The sequence below is a fragment of the Phoenix dactylifera genome, unplaced genomic scaffold (assembly GCF_009389715.1).
Source record: "Phoenix dactylifera cultivar Barhee BC4 unplaced genomic scaffold, palm_55x_up_171113_PBpolish2nd_filt_p 000930F, whole genome shotgun sequence".
In the NCBI taxonomy this organism is placed as follows: domain Eukaryota; kingdom Viridiplantae; phylum Streptophyta; class Magnoliopsida; order Arecales; family Arecaceae; genus Phoenix; species Phoenix dactylifera.
Window position 1 is genome coordinate 11,612 of NW_024068289.1, and position 19,355 is coordinate 30,966.

The window sequence follows — 19,355 nt, forward strand, 5'->3', positions numbered from 1 at the left end:
TACATATATATATATATATACATACATATATACATATATATATATATACATATATATATACATACATATATATACATATATATATACATATATACATACATATATATATATATATACATACATATATACATATATATATATATACATATATATATACATACATATATATAAATATATATATATATATATATATATATATATATATATATATATATATATATATATATATATATATGCGCATGCGCGCGCTTTTTTGATAAGATGGGCTTATGTGCATATTATTTATATGAGTTTTCCGAGTATTGATATGGCATTTATTTTACCTGGTATTGTTTGTTTGATTATTGTATTATTACTTGTAGTGCAGCGGTTTAGAATTCTTACTAGACTGGAAAAGCCCATATACCAAAATCTTGGCCAATATGATAAATCCAAAGTTAGTAATCATTTAAAAATTATTAAATTTGAGATTTACTAACTAGAATATCAAATCAATGAATTACAATTTGATTGGAAAATATTGGATTATATTTTTGATATCATATAAATCAATATAACAGGGTTATCTATTTTTCTCGGCCAAAATAAAAAGAGCTGATATTTTCTATTTTCTGTATGGGTGTCGTATCCAAACCAAGATCGTGGGTAAAAGCTGCAGTCCCTTCAAGTCACCAAAGTCAACAAGGTAATTGTTCCACCTGGATGGTAACTAAGCCAGAGCATCTTGCATTATAGGAAATGAAAGCTCAGAAGTAATTTCAGCAGTCCCTACCCTCATTGCCAGCTGCAAGTCTGCATGCAAAGAACAAAGATGACAAAGAACAATGATGACTCCCACATAATTGAAGCTAAAAGAGAATCTCAAGTTCCTTTAGTGTTTTCCCCCAAAATAGGTTAGATTAGTGATCTAACAACGTCCAATCATGCACTTACTGCGCTTTAAACATTTAATTTTGATTGAGCAACTTATGAACACATGTTATAAATCTTATTGGAAAAAAGCGAAAAAAAAAGAGAAGAATTACTGCCCTGTGGTTAAAGGGAGAAAGCAAGGAAGGAACCAGCTTTATCCTTAAGCTTTAGCCCTCTCATACAGTCATCTTCCTTGACTTGGGGTTAAAGTCAGATTCCATTTCCTTTTAAAAGAGGAAGCTGTTGGAATTTTTGCAAAGCACTCAATGCTCAACATGGGTTCTCATCATCTCCATAAGCCTTGGCATGCTCTAATTGAATGGCCTTCAGCACCACTCAATACTCTGTGATCTCACTCCAATCTTATGATATTTGGCTCCTTCAACTTTTTCAATAAAGAGACTTTCCAATTTGATGCAAGAAAAGCAACAGTTAAATCATATGCTTCTAAGTACCTTCAGAATTAAGCAATCAGTTGTTAACAAGTAGAAGCAGAATCACCAAGCTCGTCCTTTTGAACTCTCCAAACATTTGACTTCAGTAATATAACTCTCGTCATTGATGAGTTCATAGATACCTGTTCCACTATAACTTTCGAAAAGATAAAGAGGAAGTGAACAATGTTTTATTCAAATCAACTGACACAGATCACCTTAAAAAGCAGATTCCAAATACCCAGTGAACAAGGCATGCAAGTCTACTAATACAATCACAGCAGCCAGAAATTTTCACTCACCGAGAAGACAAATCATATACAGAGTAGCGAAGGTTCACATAATGCAGTCCAACAGTACTTCAGCGCACTTCCTATCCTCCCATGAGGACATCTTGATGAAAAAAATTCTGCAGACACACATGCCAGATGATTATCATGTTGACTCTGCTCCACTACTCCATCTGACTGAGAACATCATCCACAACATCACAATGCCATGTGTAATATAATACTGTTCCCCTTCAGCTTCTTTTCTTTCTTCAATCCTCGCATTTTTTAGGTTATGTTTCTTGAGTAGTCCATAACTGAAAATGCAATAGATGTATCACAGCAAGCTCTTGCAATGAATATGTAATAGATCTAATAGAGGGTTTAAGATGATAAAATTTTCCAATAAACTATTATTATCTGCTCCAAAAACAAAATCATGAGATGATTTTTTTTTTTTCTGCCCAAGTACTCTTTCAGAAGAACAACAAATTAATAGCTATCATTTCCAGGTCGTCAAGTCAGGTATAAAATCAGTTCAAGCAGATCGTAATGGCAGACAAGACACTGGGATTGTCAGCACCATCAAACAACTAGGACAGACAATTCATCACATCTCATGTGAGGTACAAGTGAACATTGATAACTGGACAATCATTTTTCCATGTCCCTATATTAATATGTAACTCCACGAATTCCTTCAATGACAGATGCTGAGGTACAGCTCGATGGATCGATCCTTGCATGCAACAACAATGGCTGTGCTAGAATTGTTGGGGAAGCATTCATGGAGCACAAAACTTGTTATAGTGCTTGCAGCTGTGGCGACAAGCTTTGGGGAGCTTTGGCTCATCATGCAGCTATATCCTACTAATCCTCTGGCCTTATCAATAGGATTAATAAAAGGGCTGAGGAATAGGATACAAGTCACCAAATCATTGGAGCAAAAGCTCAAGGCTTTCAGGTATCTTGTTGAGAAAATGGTCAGCGTGACAAAATGCATGGTGGAATTTGAAATGCTTCCAGTGCAATACACAACCCTAGATTATGATGCAGTGGCTGCGATGAAGACTCAAATCCACCAAGCTTCCTACTGGGTAATCAGAAGTTCAGTGGCATGCGCCTCCCAGATCACTAGCTTGGCAGCATTGGGCTTCGAGCAAGTGCATGTTCTTTCCCTGATCTAAAAGATATGATCTTTCAAATTTGATTAATCACCTCCATAAGAGAATGATAATATTTTTGCAGCATATAGATCATGGAGACCACACCAAAGGAATTTGGTCCAGTGGTTGGCAACCCTCTCCAAAAGGCTTGCTCTTTGTAGAGGTCCAGGGTTTCAAACCCTGGTGGTGGCATTATTTTAGCACTGTGTTTCTCAAAAGATCATGGAGATCATTGTTCTATTAGTAATAGAATACTGTTCTGATCATAACTAGAAGCAACTGGCATGCCCTCCCCTATGTTTAACATGTAAGAACAAGTATGAAACAAGATGGATTTAATAGTATTAAATCAATTTTACAGGCACACAAGTACCATAACTGCAACATGGGAACTTTGGAGTTCAGCCCGTAAGGTCGGCGACATGGACATTTTTTTAAGAAAGCAACTCGATATCTTTCATCAACAAATAGGTAATGCATCATCATGACTTTTATTGGTAAATGCATTATTTGAAAGATAAACTATTTATTGACTCTAAACCACATTCTATGGACAGAAATTTTTACATGAGAAAAAGAAACACTAAAGAGGCCTCAGCTATTCATAGATCATGTTATAATTATAGCATTGATAGTTGTTGCACTCGATAATGGATCTATTTTCCACATAGTCCTATTCATAGATCATGTTATATTTCTGGCATTGGTAGTTGTTGCACTCGATAATGGATCTATTTTCCACATAGTCCTATATTTTGTATGTTTTGTGCCTTCTCATGGACCTGACAGCTGTAGACAATGAGTGCTAGCAACCTAGCTCAAAGCCAAGTATGATGGGAAAATGGGCTAGAAGCATAACTCGTAGAAATCATATGCCTTTGAAATGTCAGCCCAGAGTAGCTTAAGAATGAGATGAACCAAAAACCTGCCCAGCCAGTGGTTACCTAAGAACATAATTGAAGTATGAAATCAATTAATTTGTTATCTGATGATGAAAAGATAAAGAAATAGGGTGTTCATTTTTTGATTCCTTTACAGAATTAGTGATTTCGATGACATGTGACTATAAATTGCCAATATGGTGGAGTGCTTATCACACAAAAAGGGGGAAAATGAAATTGAACAACATTTTGTTAAACTAGAGACAACAAAACTCGAGTATTTTAGTTAGATAAAGATCTAAATAATTGTCATACTTCAAGAACACCTAAAGTTATTTTCACTTGCCACATACTTTTAGGATTGCTGTATTGGACAAAAGTAGCCGAATTCATTGAATTATGTCATCCATGCTAAAATCATTGATACTAATAGTCGGTCAAAGATTAAGAAGACTGTAACTATAAAAGCTTAATCATCATGCTAAATTACCATTAATCCTTTCAAACTTAGACTGTTGGTGTAATAAGGCAAGAAGAAGTTCGAGTTTTGACTTTCAAAAATTCAAAAGATTATAACAGAATTTTCCTCTCCAAAAAAAGGGTTATAACAAATTTCAGCATATTAGTTTGAGAATATAAAATATAAATCTACTGACCTTCCTTGTTTGACCAATCAACAAGATGGTCACTATACAACTAGATTTCCGGTATGAGGTTGACACAAGAATTGGAAACAAAAGAAAGGAAATTTTCTCATGATTACATTGAGTAGAACTAACTATTCAAGCACAAAGATAGAATATCACTGAAGATATTAGGTTAAAACAACCTACTTATAGACAATTTCTTGAGTTAGGATGGTCATTGCAAATTTTAATCAAGTTACATAGTTATACCGTATAGGTTATTTGACTATTCAATTTATGTTGTATTTTGATTTAAAGTAGTTTGCCTGAGTTTTTTCATATCACATTGAAAAGATGAGAAACAGTCTAATTGATGTATACAATCTGCAAGTAGGCAAACTTATATTAAACAAAAGTAAGAGAAATGAACTATTTAGTTGATCCTAGTGGTAACTGAATTTTGGTTGAGTCCTTCAGTGAGCATTAAATTACACATAGCTAAAGTTGATATGAGTACTACTTGCATTTAAAAGCATAGGCATTGCAAAATTCTAGGATTTTTTTTACTTTCGTGCCATTGCTTATAGACTTACGCCCACCCTCTTTTGTTCGTGTGACTGCAACAGAGAAGAACATAAATTCAGGTCTCTCGCATCTGTTCGAGGAGGCTCATCTTGACAACCAAAAAGTTCTAAGCACGTTATTTGCGCTAAAGGATGACTATCCACTCAGGGATTATCAGTCACAAGAAAAGGTTAGTACAAATCAAGGTTTTACATCCCCCCCATAACAAGCCCCGTATTGGTACCCTCACTCTTAGTATGACATAGTATGGAACGACACTGTACCAACACATGGTATAGGTGCTAATTCAGCAAAATATTCATACCATGTGTTGGTACGGTATGATATCGAGCCTCAATACTATTCAGTTCCACAATGGTATGCTAAGATACACCCAATAGTGGGGCAAGACAGGTGGGTACTAAAAAACCATGGTACAAATAAAACATTATTATGTATTATACTATTTTTAGGTTGCCCTGTATTATATAATATGAACATGTTTATTGTAACTTTTACTGTCATATGGTGAAGTTAAGGTTTTGTATATTTCCATGAGTTTCTGTCTAACCATTTAGTTCATCTGTTGCTTCTGTTATTGAACATTATATATTATTATACACCAAGTTGGTGATTTCCTTTATGCTGATTGTGTAGGTTGGTGTGGTTGTCCTGAGAAACAAGGAGGTTATACTCTTCATATCAACTCTAACAATAAACCTAGAAAAGCTTCTTCTTATCATCCAACAACTCCAAAATCATCCTCAAAATGGGTCAGAAAAACCCTTTGTGATTGTTTGGGTTCCTATAGTTTTCTCCATACCATGGTCTAATGCTGAAGAGAGAGCTTTCAAAAAATTGGCTAACATAATCCCATGGTATTCTCTGTATGAGCCATCAAAACTGAGTTTATCTGTCATAAAATTTATCAAAGAAGCATGGCATTTTCAAGGCGGTCCAATCATGGTGGTTCTGGATTCCAAAGGAAAGGTTACATCTTTAAATGCCATGGATATGATATCAATTTGGGGGCTAAAGGCATATCCTTTTTCAGTTTCAAGAGAACGAGAGCTTTGGGAAGAACAAAACTGGACAATTGAATTTCTACTTGATGATATTGACCCCCTTATATCCTACTGGGTATACTTCTATACTTACTTTTGGAAATGTTAATTATATTCTTTTTTTATATCATTTATATTATCCTAAGCACATATGATTTTTTGGTATTATAGCTAGTCATATGACAATGCTTTAAACTACAGAAACAACTCTATGTAAATGTCTCCATATTTTAACTAGGGTTCATATAAGATCAATCTTTTTTAGGAATAACATGTACCTATACAAAAGTTTTCCCTGAGTTGTAGAATTCATGTTTCTAACTGTATTCCTATGCTTGTTTTTTCAACATAATTAATGTGAATTTTATTGAAGGCTTATATATTGCATTTGTTGCATGACATGAATTAAGCTCCATTATCTATAATTTCCAAGAGCCAAGATGTTTCATAGAGGTACATAGATACAAGATGTTTGCATAAGAATAGCAGCTTCACCCATCTAAAAAGGATACTGTAATAGCCCAAGACCTCACCTAAAAAAGGCTAACCACAAGGTTATTATTTGGGGTCTTTGGCCCTACCTAAGCACCCAAGACCACTTCAACGCATACAAATGTGGGACTAAAGACATTTACACGGGTTCTCGCACACTCCTCCTATTTAAGCCCTGTTATAGTCAGCAAGGAAGGGTCCAATCAGAAATAGGAACACTATGATTGAATTGTCAGCCCAGCAAAGATTTGGGCTACAATGTCCCCCAGCCACACATGGTGTTTGTGATGGGACTCTTCCTCTAGCAAGGATGCAAAGGCTTAAACAATAGAAGTATACGAAGACTCACATCGGCAACAGTTTAGTCCCTCGTTAGGTGTGTATTGGAGAGTACTTAAGCAATGCCAACAACCCGATTTAATAACTTCTAGCTAGCCTTTTTGGGTAAGGACATGGGTCGTTAAAATTGGTATTAAAAGCGAACCTAGTCCATAGGTTTTATGTAGCTACGGGATACTGTAGCACAGCCTTTTTGTTGCTGACCATTAGTACATCCAACCCACAACCATAAAAACTCATAAATCCAAGAAGGAGGTCACTATTATACTTCCTATTCCCATTCAAAGTCGATTCTAACAACCTTTTCTACTCCAACAATAGTATCTTTTGAGTTGCAATGGATGTGATTAGACTACGATGAGCTAGTAGTCATGCCTTCATGTCAAAGGATTGCTAGATATTTCAAAAATAAGTTTAAAACAGATACTATTATTTTAGGAGTGTTTCAATCTTAACCATTCAATACGGAGAAAAACCCACATCATAGAATAAGGAACATTCATCTACAGTTAAAGAAATAATTGCCTTCAGGTACAGAAAATACCAAGGTACGCCATACCAGTCCGAACCAGACAGTAAAGGGCGTACCATACTCTACCAGTTTGGTACCAATACCTGCTATGAGTGGCGTACCGGCACTTGGTATGCCAACAAAATTTTGTACCGTACTGTACCGACACTATGCTAGTGTAGCATCAATATGGGGTCTAATACTAGGACAACAAACCTTGGAAAAGACCAAAGCTCCTTTGGCAACCTGTAGGTAATCCTTTGATTGATTCTAACCTCATAACTTGCGGATTATTTCAAACATAAAGGGCAGGTGCATGTGTGAAAACATATTTGTTGCAATCTGAATACATAATCATGAAAGAAATCATGAAGGCATGTGCCATAATCTTTTTAAAAAACAACTTACAGTTTTCAACAAAATAAAAGTGATTAATACTTAGGCAAAAGAGTATTAAAAGGAGCATTAATGTTGAGGTGTTTAAACATATGGTTCGATTACCTATTATCTTTATCTACAAATATATATCAAAAGAATATATAGCAACAATCTCTATCTAGTCATCCATTTATAGAGGTTCAAACTCTCATGATAAGTTCTTGAGATGATTACACACCAACTGTAACTTATAGAAGAAAGACCAACATAAACCATCTCAATACCACCAAGTTATAAAACAAAATTAAAAATTAATGAAAAATTAAATTTAAATAAATAATAACAATCTTGACTAAATCCTAGCTATTGGATAGGTCTTCCTGTATAACACGGTCTTCATCGCCCTATGTCCCAAACCCAAAAAAAAGAAAAAAAAAATTGATTGAATATGTGCTGAATGTATCTTCATGATAATATAATATCACATAATGAGAATAAAAACAAGTAATTATTTATGCTCGCACTCCGCTGCTCATGTTCAATCTGTGTGCATACTTGCTAATCATATGGTTGCTCTACATTTATTTGCACATTTTTCAAAATCAAATAGCAATGTCCTCGCAACAATTTGAACAGAGTGCTATGTGGTTGAATGCCCAAACAGATTTTTCTTCGAATAATGCATTTAATGATTCTTCTTTAAAGAAAACATTTTTTTTAACATGTTGAATGCTCAAAAGTATTTGTTTCTTTAAAGAATACATAATCGATTTTATTGCATTTCAAATAATTGTAAAACTCTGCACTTCATAACAAATAAACAATTTTCTAAACCTTACAGCAAAACTTTACCATGAACTATTGCAATTTAAAATAAGCAAACTATGAGCAAATAATCTTATAAATTGAGTTTTTTTTTCATACAATTCAAACAACTAACATAACCCTACTACATAATATAAAAAAATTTAGAGCACTTTCTTTTTTTATCACTCAGGTAATAAAGAATACCAATTCCTAGCCGACAACCTCAAATTTAAAATATGAATAACTTTTTCTTTTAAATCGATAACGTTTAACCCACATTATTGTCAAATGTGTAAGTATTTGGAAAAACATGCATACAACTCTTAAAAAATAAATACTAGTAGAAACAATGAAGAAAGGCCAGCATACATATTCATTACTTTGTTTGGCTATGTTGATGGTGGATATTCAGTCTCATTCGCAATTATCACATTATGCTTCCTCTAACATGTAAATTTCTTTGAAACATAAACCATTATGGAGAATTTTGTTCAGTCAAACTAAATATGACATTGAATATTTGTCCTTTTGTTACTAGACATTAATATCGAGAATATTTGCAGATGCAAGATGGAAGAGTAATTTGCCTTTATGGAAGTAATAACATAGGTTGGGTCCAGGAACTCACCAACCAGATAAAAGACATTACCAAAGCTGGAGTTCTCTTAGAATTAATATATGCTGGAAGCAACTACGATGAAGATACAAGAGATATTTTAGCAACCATCATCAAAGAAAAGCTTAGCAGCTACTTGTCTCAGACAAAGATTCGTATCTTTTGGTTACGGTTGAATAGCATATTAAGTTCAAAACTCCGTCTTGGAAATACAGATAAGTCTGATTTCATTATGAGTGAAGCAAACTCTTTGTTGATCTTTAAGTCTGGCAAAAAAGGATGGCTACTTGTAAGCAAAGGATCATCAACTGAAATTATAAAGCTCTATGGAAACAAAGTCCTTGAACTTTTATCACTTTTTCCAGTATGGGGCCACAAAGTTGGTAAATGGGGATTCATGGGTGCCATCAGAAAAGCACTTGACCCTCCTTCGGTTATAGATCACTGCAATTACTATAGCATCACTCCCTATATTGAGGATTTGAAGGAAAACATATTACTATGCAAGAAATGCAAGTGTCCCATGGAAAAGAACTATATGTATCAGTGCAAGTTAAATACCTAATCCAGTCTTTTTCATGAATCTTTTAGCTACAAGTTCTTATTTGTCTGATATATAATACTATTTCTTTCTTTCGTTCAAAAAGCTAAGTTACTTGCAATTATCATGAGCTGGTTCCTTGTAGAAGGACAAATTGCTTTTATATTCTTGCTTTCTCGTATAGCGCCATGCTAGATTACTTCTTGAACAACAAAGCATAAAAAGTTCAGTTTAAACTTACCAACGACTCATACCCATATACACCCATAATATCTCACACAATATCTTTTCATCAGCAAAAATAAGCCCTTTATATGATTTTTTTGGTAGCTTTCAAGATATTATATTTCTAACCTATTAAAAAAAATATGAGTTTAATGTGTAATTTCCAATATTTGAAATATGTTATCAACTTGGCTACCATACACATTCTCCTAGAACATATATACTCAAGTTAAGACTATATTGTCATAGGAGCAAGGAATAGAAGATCAGTTTGAACCACCAAATTGGGATCCGACATCTTAATTTTGTTGACTTAATGTGGCTATGAAGGCAGAATCTGCAAACCTAAAGGTGCATATAGTAATAAGTTAAATCCTCTATTTGTTCTCACGCACTTGTGTCTATAAGAAAAAAGCGATTAAATTTAAAAAGAACAAAAAATGAATTGGAAAAGAATAACAAAATGACGATGAATGAACATAGATATATAAGTAAGGCATTAAGCCATATATGCATCAAATGTCTATATTTGAAGAGGACTGCATCTCGAAAAGAAAATATTTAGTAAAAATTTACAAGAATAAAGAATGACGAGTATAATTATGCTGTGCTACTACAAAAGTAATATAGTATAGACATAGGAGATGTAAAAGGTAAAATGAAAGTTAAGGGACAATATATAGCCTATATTCCATATATAATGGAAATTCTCGTGCAACCCACTATTAATGATTTGGCCGACTTCACGTGAGTGGATGTGAGAATGAAAATCACGCATGTGGGATGATGGAAGATAAAAAAAACAATGTGCCAAGCAAGATGATGGGAAGATAAAAATACATGTGCCATGCAATATGATGGGAAGATAAAAATCTGTGTGCCATACGAGATAATAGGAAGATAAAACACCATGATGCCCCACGTTTTTATGGAGCCATGATACTCCATGCCCAAGGAAAGAAGGAAAGTGCATGAAAGAGGGGAAATAAACTCTTTGGCTTCTCCCACTCATCAAGCATGTGATCAAGGTCTGCAATCTCGATACTAGATACTGTGTTTGTACCTTATCGGTTCGATATGGTACGGTACGGCACATCTCTGTACCAAAATAGCTCTCTTATTCATTTTCTCAATTTTCATCTCGGTACGCCTTGATACAGATTGGTATACACCTTGGTACGCCTCGATACAGGTAGTACGAGGCTTGTATCGACTTGAATATGTGTTTCGTACCGATTTTCTCCCAGTACAGTATGCTCTGCAGTACGACAGATTGCATGTGATCATGGTCATCTAAGTTATTTGGTAACATGTATCGAACGTAATAAGAGTTAGAAACATTTAAAAAGAAAAAAGGAAGAACAATCTATCCTAAATCTAATTGTAGATGAAAATATAGAATGAAATTTACATTTTTGCTCCACGTGGGTGGAGATATCTGCTGCTAGCTCCTCATGAACACCTCCAAGGCCAATGCTGCAGTGCACTTCTGAAGCAGCAACTCTCCACAGGTCTTTGTCCATTGTAAGGTTTTAATAACAACATCATCCTATTATAATGGACACCACCGAATCTGTTATTGACCACTATAATGGTCGATTTTGCGCAAAATATTCTAGATTGAGATTATTTGGGCTTAAACTAATAGTTATAATGATTATAATTTATCACTATAACATGACGAAATGATGGTCATAATGGAAATATAGTGGGAACCTGAATGAGTGCTTTGAAAACCTGACTGCTAATAAAACCAGAAAGTTGCAAAGTTATCGGTCACTGGTTACCAGAAACGAACCATGATGTCGATAATAAATAAATATATTATTTAATAACAATAAAAATAACAGTATACATAAAAAATCTAAACAATATATTCATAATCACTTACCCAGCAAATTCAGTACTCTTTACGATCATATTATATAGCTAGCATACATAGGAAGTATAGAATACCAAATTAATTAAAGGTACTCTTTACCGTAGTTAATTAAAGGTTTCATCAAGTAACGACTACCAAATGTTCTTATTTTCAAGGAATAAAAAAAACTCTACTAACAATCAAACTAGAACTAAGTAACGACAATCCTCATGAATAAAACCATGGTTATATGATATCATAAATTAGAAGCTTTAATATAATAAAAGTATGCAATTCCTATCGATATTGACAATCCTAATGAAGTAATGAATACTTGCAATTGCTATACTAAACAGCTTGCTAGAATTTCCTAGAAAAATCTAATATCTTACAATATGACAAAATCATCAAGAAAAGAGACAATTACATGGTTCAACAGGAAATCACTGAAATTGGCTTGACCAAACTTAATTTTTCACTGAAGAACTTAAAAACTTATAAACCGAGGATTGCATGGCGTGACAAGAGCATGGGTAGGGGTGACCTGGGGCTGCTGATTGCCACCGCGTGTCGACCGGAGCTCGAGGAAGGAGAAGGGGGCGGAATCGAGCGAACACCAAATCCCGCACTCCTGAACGGCTCGATTTATTTAAAAAAGATTTCTAAGCGGAATTCTAAAACCAGACCGCGTAAAAACCTAGACTGGTTTAAACAGTTTATTAGTTTAACCACCGGTTTGAACGCTTTTTATAAAGTAAAAGCTCGTTTTTTCCGTGAAAAGGTTTTGGGGATTCATCCGAACCGCAAACCTGTCTCGTTGGTGGTCTAACCGGTTAACAGACCGGTCCGGTTCGAGTTTTAAAACTTCAGCGGATCGATGTAGAAGAAAACCAAAAATATATTTTGATCAAATAAAAATTTATTTATTTCCAGTTGTACAAAAAAAATAAAATTTATAAAATTATTACATTCCATGATTGGTGTAAAAAGTAAGTAGATGACATTATACAGAATAACCATCATATGAAGGTTATAATTTACATAACATTATTAAAATACACAATATAACAGATTTTCTCCAAATTTTTCATAACATTATAATAATCTTTCACCATGTTAGCATTGATCACATATTTAAAATGACAATCATTTTCAAGCAATAGTGACTCTCGGAAGAATATTTATTGTAACATTTATTTTCTATGTATACTTTGCAACTATAATTAAAAATGTATTCGGTACAAGCATATCAAATTCTTTTGAATACTTGTTCTCACTTTTCATTGTTATATCATTTTTTTTTTGTTTATTTTTGCAAATAACTAAAGCAACAAATGTTTGCTTTGTGTTTTCTAAATTATATGGAACCCGGTGTTGCGTTTTACGCATCAATCATTTCTTTGTTCGGCATGATGAGTAGCTTCTAAGGACATAAAATTCTCATTAATCATCCAAGAAATGACAAGGTACTAGGCATTGCTCATTTATCACTGAAATGTAGAAAATTTTATTTCTTGAACCATAGGTCCATAACAAAGACAAATTAGATTACTGGAAACAACTCACAAGAACAGTGATCTCACATGTGAGGAGGACCACAAGACACTTCAAACATTACAAACACACTTTATTTAGGCCTACAAGAAAAGCTTGCCTTCGAACCACACACATTCAAACTTCCAAGGTAGTCCTGGCCTAACGACAATCTCAGTCATTGCAGCAGCGATACAGGATGAATTTCTCCATGGGACGCTTGCATTGGGCACAAATCACCTGATGCTTGATCCGGCCATTGTCGCCGGGGAGGATGAGACGAGTGCAGTGCTCATGGGTGTGGTATGGGATCAATGCATTTGTCAGCGCTGGAATGAATCCTTCAGTCTCCACAGTTTCCTTCCATGCGTCGAACTGCGTCAGGCAGTCCACAAGCTTCTTCCCCTGGGACTTCACCATCTCCACCGAGCCCCGGCTTATGACGGCCCAGCCCTCGTCGCTTCCGTCGAAGCTGAGCATGGTCATCACCTCCTGCATGATGGTGTCATCCTCAATGCTTTTTCCATGCTGCATCTTGGAGTGCCACATGCTCTCCAGCCTCACCCAGAAGAACCACACCATCACCGGGTCTTGCCAGTAGCCACTGAGCTTCTCCGCCGCGATCACCCCCACGGCTTTCTTCACTCGCTCCTTCGGATTGCTCTTCCCCACATACACCATCTCTAAGGGGATTTTTGCCTCCTGCGCCACCCTCCTCAAACTTGTAGCAAACCTCCGAATCCAATCGATGTCCTCGCCGCCATACAGGCAAACATACCGGCCTTCTCTCACCTGCCATGCATAGAGTAAATTGAATATGAGAGCAAGGTACGTACGCTGTTTTGATACCAAGCTCCATACCAATACCAATATTATTACTATATTGATATGGTACGGACTGGTTTGATATACTGAGTGTCAATTCACTCTCTATATCATATACCGTTATCGAACCAGTACGGTATGATATATTTGCATAATAGAATGAGATTTTGAATTCATACCCATGTTAGTATCACAGGATCGATTTCGTCGGCGAGGAATTCAAGCCGCCAAGTCTCCTCATTCCAAAGAGCTGCCTCCCTATTGCTGGTAAAAGGGAAGGCTAGAGTGCCCCATATCCACATCATGTGGAGGGCATTAGGATTCACTACCTTTCCCTGAGGATCCAACACCACTAGCAGAGGCTTCTTCTCGAAGTGCCACACATCCCTGATGTATTTGATCACAGCTCGATCGAGCAGCGAAGGGTGGTGCATTAAGTACCATGGCATCATGGATGCCAAGCGATTGAAAGTCTCCTCTCTGCCGCTGTTCCATGGGATGTGCCTATCAATGACCGGTAACCAGACAATCTCATAGGGCCTCTCGAGCTTCCCTTGATGTGTATCGTTGTATATCTGAACGAGAACTAGGAGTTCTTCCTGGGGAATGTCGAGGTCCGAGATGAACAACATAACGATCTTTCGTCTCAGCATATCAACACCAACTCTTTTCTTTCTAGTACCATCAGAGAGGGGAAGATCATCCTTTGACTGCATTAATGCCCTAAGGATCTTCAAGTTATCAAGATGGGCAACTTCGAAGAGACGCGCAAGTGTTTGGTAAGTCTCGATATGCTTCTTCTCATCTGCATCAACGGATAAGATGTACTTTCTAAATTAGAAGGAGCACATCATGTTTAGGATTCACAAAATCAACAGGTTAAATCTACTTTAGCTGAAGAATTTTAGAGCTCCAAATGCGAGGATTTGCGGGCGTGTGTTTATTCTCACCTCAGTTATACACTAAATAGATTTTGGATGCTTATATAGAGCTAAAAATCCAAATAATACCTTCCATCTAGCCTTTTGAGTGAGCTACTGAATTGTTTCAAATAATATCAGAGTAGATCCAGCCCATAGCCTATATGGACTACAAGACACAGGCTCATCGAGGTTGACTACGAGCCGATTATGGTGCTTATAATTAGATCTGAATTGATTTGAATCTTGGTGAGGACGTCGGACAGAAGCGGGGGGAGTATGTGAGGATTCGTACGGACGTGTGTTTAGTCCTACAACAGCTATACACTGAGTAGATCCTGAGTACTTATAATATAGGATCAAGAAACTCAAATAATACCTTTCAGCTAACCTTTATAGGTGTGGTATGGGTTGTTGTTACATCAAATATGCTCTTAGCTTAAATCAAGAGAATATATTTAGGATTTAGGTACTAACCTATATGGTGATGGCACAAGGCAAGTTGCTTAGTAAGGTGCCTATGAATGTTGCTAACTTTGTGAGCTAAACTCGACAATTCCCATGCCTCAGTGGTGGAGCTGATGTACCTGTGAAAAAAAATAAGAATAAAGAGAACAAAAGTTAGAGGTTATTCTGAGTTTTCTGTTATTGATGCAGGTAAGAGCATGAACTTACTCATGGCCAAGGCCTACGAGCATAATGATCTGAGAGGAACAAGCTACAATACTTCTAATGGTCCAGTAGACAGCAGTTGGGATATGGGTCATGGCCATCGACATGTCAGGGGATTCAGGGGAGATATATTCTGAGGGGAGCTCCTTGAACTCAACAATGCACTTTGTAACATCCACCATGGCCTTGATGAGGTTGTTAATGGCGTCAAATCTTGGCTTAAGAAGATGGGTGTGCTCAAAAATGTCAGGGAGCTGCTTAAGTAGTGACACAGATTTCGCCAGGGGATTGATGGTATGAAGCTGGGCTGTCAGCCAGAACTCCCCATAGGTCACTGCAAAAGCTGCTAAAACTAGGATAACCTTTGCGTCCCATGCATAGTTCGACAACGTGTGCAACAAGGCGATCGTCGTTGCATGGGCATCGCCACCGCTCGTGCACTTGTACGTAATCTATAACAATATGGTGGAAGAAATAAAATAATAAATGTATGCTGTTACCCAAGACTTGTTGCATAGATTTTCCAGATAATGATCTTGAACTAAGATGTGAGAGCAGGCAAAAGACATCTTATCAGTAGAATTTCTCTGAAATCTCACCAAATTTAACTAGCAATAACCTAGTTTAATGCTTGAAGAGAGAAGAATGCTGGAAAAATGGTAGGGAACGGAGAACAATCTCAAAAAATATAAGTTAATGTGATATCTACGGATAAAATTTATGGTTTGGTCATGAGGTTAATTTCATTAACCTCAGCAGCAATCCTGTGAATGGGGTACGCGAGGGCTTCGAGCATTCCAACAACTGCAGCATGATGCGCTCTGTCTTCCATAACCTCCAAGTGAGTGTGCGGCGTCTGCACACCAAGAAGAACAACGACAACAACAGTAAAGTTTGTGAGCTTATTGTAAGGATGAAGGAAGAAAGAGCTTTGCTACTTGCTTCTATTGTTGTGTCAGCAGTGCTGCCGCATGATTACAGTGTTTTCACAATGCCAACAGGATTTCTTGTCTGTATTCTGATATGATCTACATGTGGGTAAGCTTCATTTCTAAAGGAATTGCCAAAAATTTTTAGTTCTGACCTATGATGAATTCTCAAGGTGGCAGGCAGGACAGGGAGATTAAGACAAATGCTAGTCTTAATCTTGGACCTGTCAAAAATTTTGCCCTATTTTAGTTCAAACCCGATCTGCTCCATTTGAAATTTGAACAATTTTAGATTTTCAATCCCACGATCCGATCCGACCCGACCTAAATCTGTAAAATTATTTGAGCCTACGAAGGTGCAAACACAAGTTCTGAAGCCATGGATGGGTTGATCCGAAGAAAATCCGACCCGGACCCGAACTAAACCCAAATTTTTTGGGTTGGGTTCGGATTATACATGGATCCGACCCAACCGAAATAATTCATTGGATCAAAAATTGTAACAGTGGACCTGACCCGACCTGATCCGATATTCAATGGGGTCGGATCTGGGTCCAAAATTAGGACTAGAACAAAAAACCAAATTGGATCAGGGTCACTCATGATCCGACCTGACCCGACCTATTTGTACTTCTATAAACAATATGATTCCTCAAACATCCAAGGACAGCAAACTCAGCTGAACTCATCAGTCATGAACCAGCAAATGCTTGATAAGTGGTGGTGCAACATGATTACTAAAAATTCTTATGATCTTATATTTTCATGCCAACTAGTTTTATATTAGCAGTTTTTTATAATTTACATTAATATATATATATATATTTATTTATTTATTTATTTATTTAAGAACTAGAATGGAGAAGCCTGGCCAAGTTTGGGACGAGGGCAGAACTAGAATCTAGGTCATTGGTACCTAACCTCCAAAGAGTTTACGAGTAGCAGTTGCTCGCCCTCAATCTACTTAAAAGTTAATACTTCTTAATTTTCTTTTTAATATTTTTAAAATTTTATTTATCATAATATTATCTATTAATCTTTCTAAAATAACTATTTTTATAATTTATAACCCTTTTTCTAATTTTAGTCACCTGATCCATTGATTCAGCTTTTCACTTAATTGTATTCTAGCTTTACAAAAGTGGAAAAACCCATGAATTCCAAGCTCTATTTTGGCTCGGACTAGAATGGAAGAAACTTTCTTACATGGGCTGACAGGCGTGGGCTTTTTCGTTGATCCCTCTGGTCCAATGGCTTGACCACCTATTGGCCAATTGCCATCCACACATCGAGTTAAGTGACTGGGCCGAAGCCTAAAAATATAACTGTCTATATACATAACATGAGCTTTGTTTCATCACCATAATTTGATGGCTCAGCAGAACTTAGAGTCATCTAAAGGCCAATCTCAAAAAAAAGAAAAGAAAAAGAAAAAGAAAAATATATATATATATTGAATTTAAGGGAGCTTGTCAAATATACCTCTAAAATGGCAGGAGTTGCTCGTTGCATGATGTCCTCAATGAGGTACAACAACGACCTCACATCCACTTCACGGCCATCGGGGGAATGCGTTTCAAGGGTTTGCTTCATCACAATATTATCGTCCGACGATGAGAAGAGGTGACGCTCTCCCTTCATCAGTTGCATCTTCTGCATCTGCGCCGCCGCCGCAGCCGCCGCCGATGCTGAAGCCAATGCCGATGATGCCATTTCCTCAAGAATTGCTGCACAAAGTAAGGCCTCAAAGGCTGGAGAGTAGTAGCAGGGGCTCTGCAGCTTGGTTGCTGGTAGGGCACATATTAATAGAGCAAGTATAGAAGCATATGGAATAAAGCCCAAGTGAACCAACTACCTTGCTTCACGGCCAGGGCTTAATCTAGATCCCTTTGGCTAGAGCCATTCTGTTCGATCGTGGGGCACCCTTGCTGGTTCTTTCCAGTCTTAAAGTGATACCTCGTAGTTCGTGCCTCATAAGTCTAGCTTTGCTTTGCATGGTATGTAGCTAAAGGGTAAAGGCTATGTTCCACACAGCTCCTCTTGGAAGCTAGTATCTTCCAATTCCATTAAAGAGCTTGCGATCTTGTTGATCTCTAAGCCACGAAGAAACACAACCATGGAGATGAAAGGAGAGAAGCATGAGGGAAGTTTCAAGCATTTTTGTGCGTGTTTTCTGGGGTGAAGCAAAAGAAACATCATGTAATGGGATACATTCTTTTCTTATTGCTTTGACAAAGTGAGATCAGGCTTATGATGTTGGCTTTGAGATTTATTATTACTATTATTATTATTATTATTTATTTTTATTTTTTTTGGGTACAACGGCGGTTCATATTCTACGGGCATGGATGCGGCTAATAAAATTAGAAAACAAAAGACCAGATAAAGGACCGGACACTATGTCACAATCCATCCAAACGAAGTCTCCAGAATTGTGAAGTGCATAAGAAGCCATCTAGTCTACTGCAACGTTTGCTTCTCAGTAAACGTATATGACCTGATGAAAACCACACTCCTGCAGAAGTCTACGAATGTCGAGGAGCAGCGGCCTGTCCTTGCCTGTGCATCTCCGATTCCGAATCTAGTCAATCACCGTAGCCGAACCAAAACTATCAACCTGACCCATCCTATTTGGGTCGAGTTTAGGTCGAGGTTTCCTCCTGCCTTTTTTGGGTTATGGGTCCGTATGGGTTGATTTTTAGATCTGAAATGTTGAATGGGTCAAAGCTTTGACTCGGCCTAGTTCATGAAAATAAAGTTCTAATTAGATCAAATTAATTAGATTGAATT

The 19,355-nt window shown here is 36.6% G+C and overlaps 2 protein-coding genes and 1 long non-coding RNA gene across 4 annotated transcripts; 1 reads left to right on the forward strand and 2 right to left on the reverse strand.

The window, feature by feature from the left end:
- Positions 1-484: 484 nt before the first annotated feature.
- LOC120107627 lies at positions 485-12,366 on the reverse strand. 2 transcript variants are annotated; one of them, XR_005509337.1, is made up of 4 exons: positions 12,231-12,366; positions 11,237-11,374; positions 1,368-1,932; positions 485-792 (listed from the first exon to the last, which is right to left on the reverse strand). It is a non-coding gene; the product is annotated as an uncharacterized LOC120107627 (long non-coding RNA). The 2 variants fall into 2 exon arrangements; XR_005509336.1 differs by having other exon boundaries at positions 485-1,932.
- On the forward strand, positions 1,661-9,649 carry LOC120107626 (protein SIEVE ELEMENT OCCLUSION C-like). Its single transcript, XM_039120980.1, has 7 exons — positions 1,661-1,848; positions 2,128-2,241; positions 2,326-2,780; positions 3,143-3,252; positions 4,915-5,042; positions 5,510-5,992; positions 9,007-9,649. Exons 1-7 carry the CDS (start codon positions 1,690-1,692, stop codon positions 9,622-9,624), a joined length of 2,067 nt encoding a protein of 688 aa, XP_038976908.1. The 5' UTR covers positions 1,661-1,689; the 3' UTR covers positions 9,625-9,649.
- An 800-nt stretch (positions 12,367-13,166) lies between the features above and the next one.
- Positions 13,167-18,334, reverse strand: LOC120107629 (protein SIEVE ELEMENT OCCLUSION B-like). The gene is made up of 6 exons (XM_039120982.1): positions 18,048-18,334; positions 16,388-16,492; positions 15,640-16,088; positions 15,442-15,551; positions 14,224-14,849; positions 13,167-14,011 (listed from the first exon to the last, which is right to left on the reverse strand). The coding sequence occupies exons 1-6, from the start codon at positions 18,276-18,278 to the stop codon at positions 13,394-13,396; spliced, it is 2,139 nt and encodes a 712-aa protein (XP_038976910.1). The 5' UTR covers positions 18,279-18,334; the 3' UTR covers positions 13,167-13,393.
- Between the last annotated feature and the right edge of the window lie 1,021 nt (positions 18,335-19,355).

Coding starts and splice junctions, on each gene's coding strand:
- LOC120107626 (XM_039120980.1), top strand. CDS start 1,690: ATGCAGTCCAACAGTACTTCAGCGCACTTCCTATCCTCCCATGAGGAC. Junction 1,849..2,127: donor ACAACATCACAATGCCATGT/GTAATATAATAC, acceptor TATCATTTCCAG/GTCGTCAAGTCAGGTATAAA. Junction 2,781..3,142: donor GCATTGGGCTTCGAGCAAGT/GCATGTTCTTTC, acceptor TCAATTTTACAG/GCACACAAGTACCATAACTG.
- LOC120107629 (XM_039120982.1), bottom strand. CDS start 18,278: ATGGCATCATCGGCATTGGCTTCAGCATCGGCGGCGGCTGCGGCGGCG. Junction 16,493..18,047: donor CAACTCCTGCCATTTTAGAG/GTATATTTGACA, acceptor CTTGGTGTGCAG/ACGCCGCACACTCACTTGGA. Junction 14,850..15,441: donor CTTGTGCCATCACCATATAG/GTTAGTACCTAA, acceptor CCGTTGATGCAG/ATGAGAAGAAGCATATCGAG.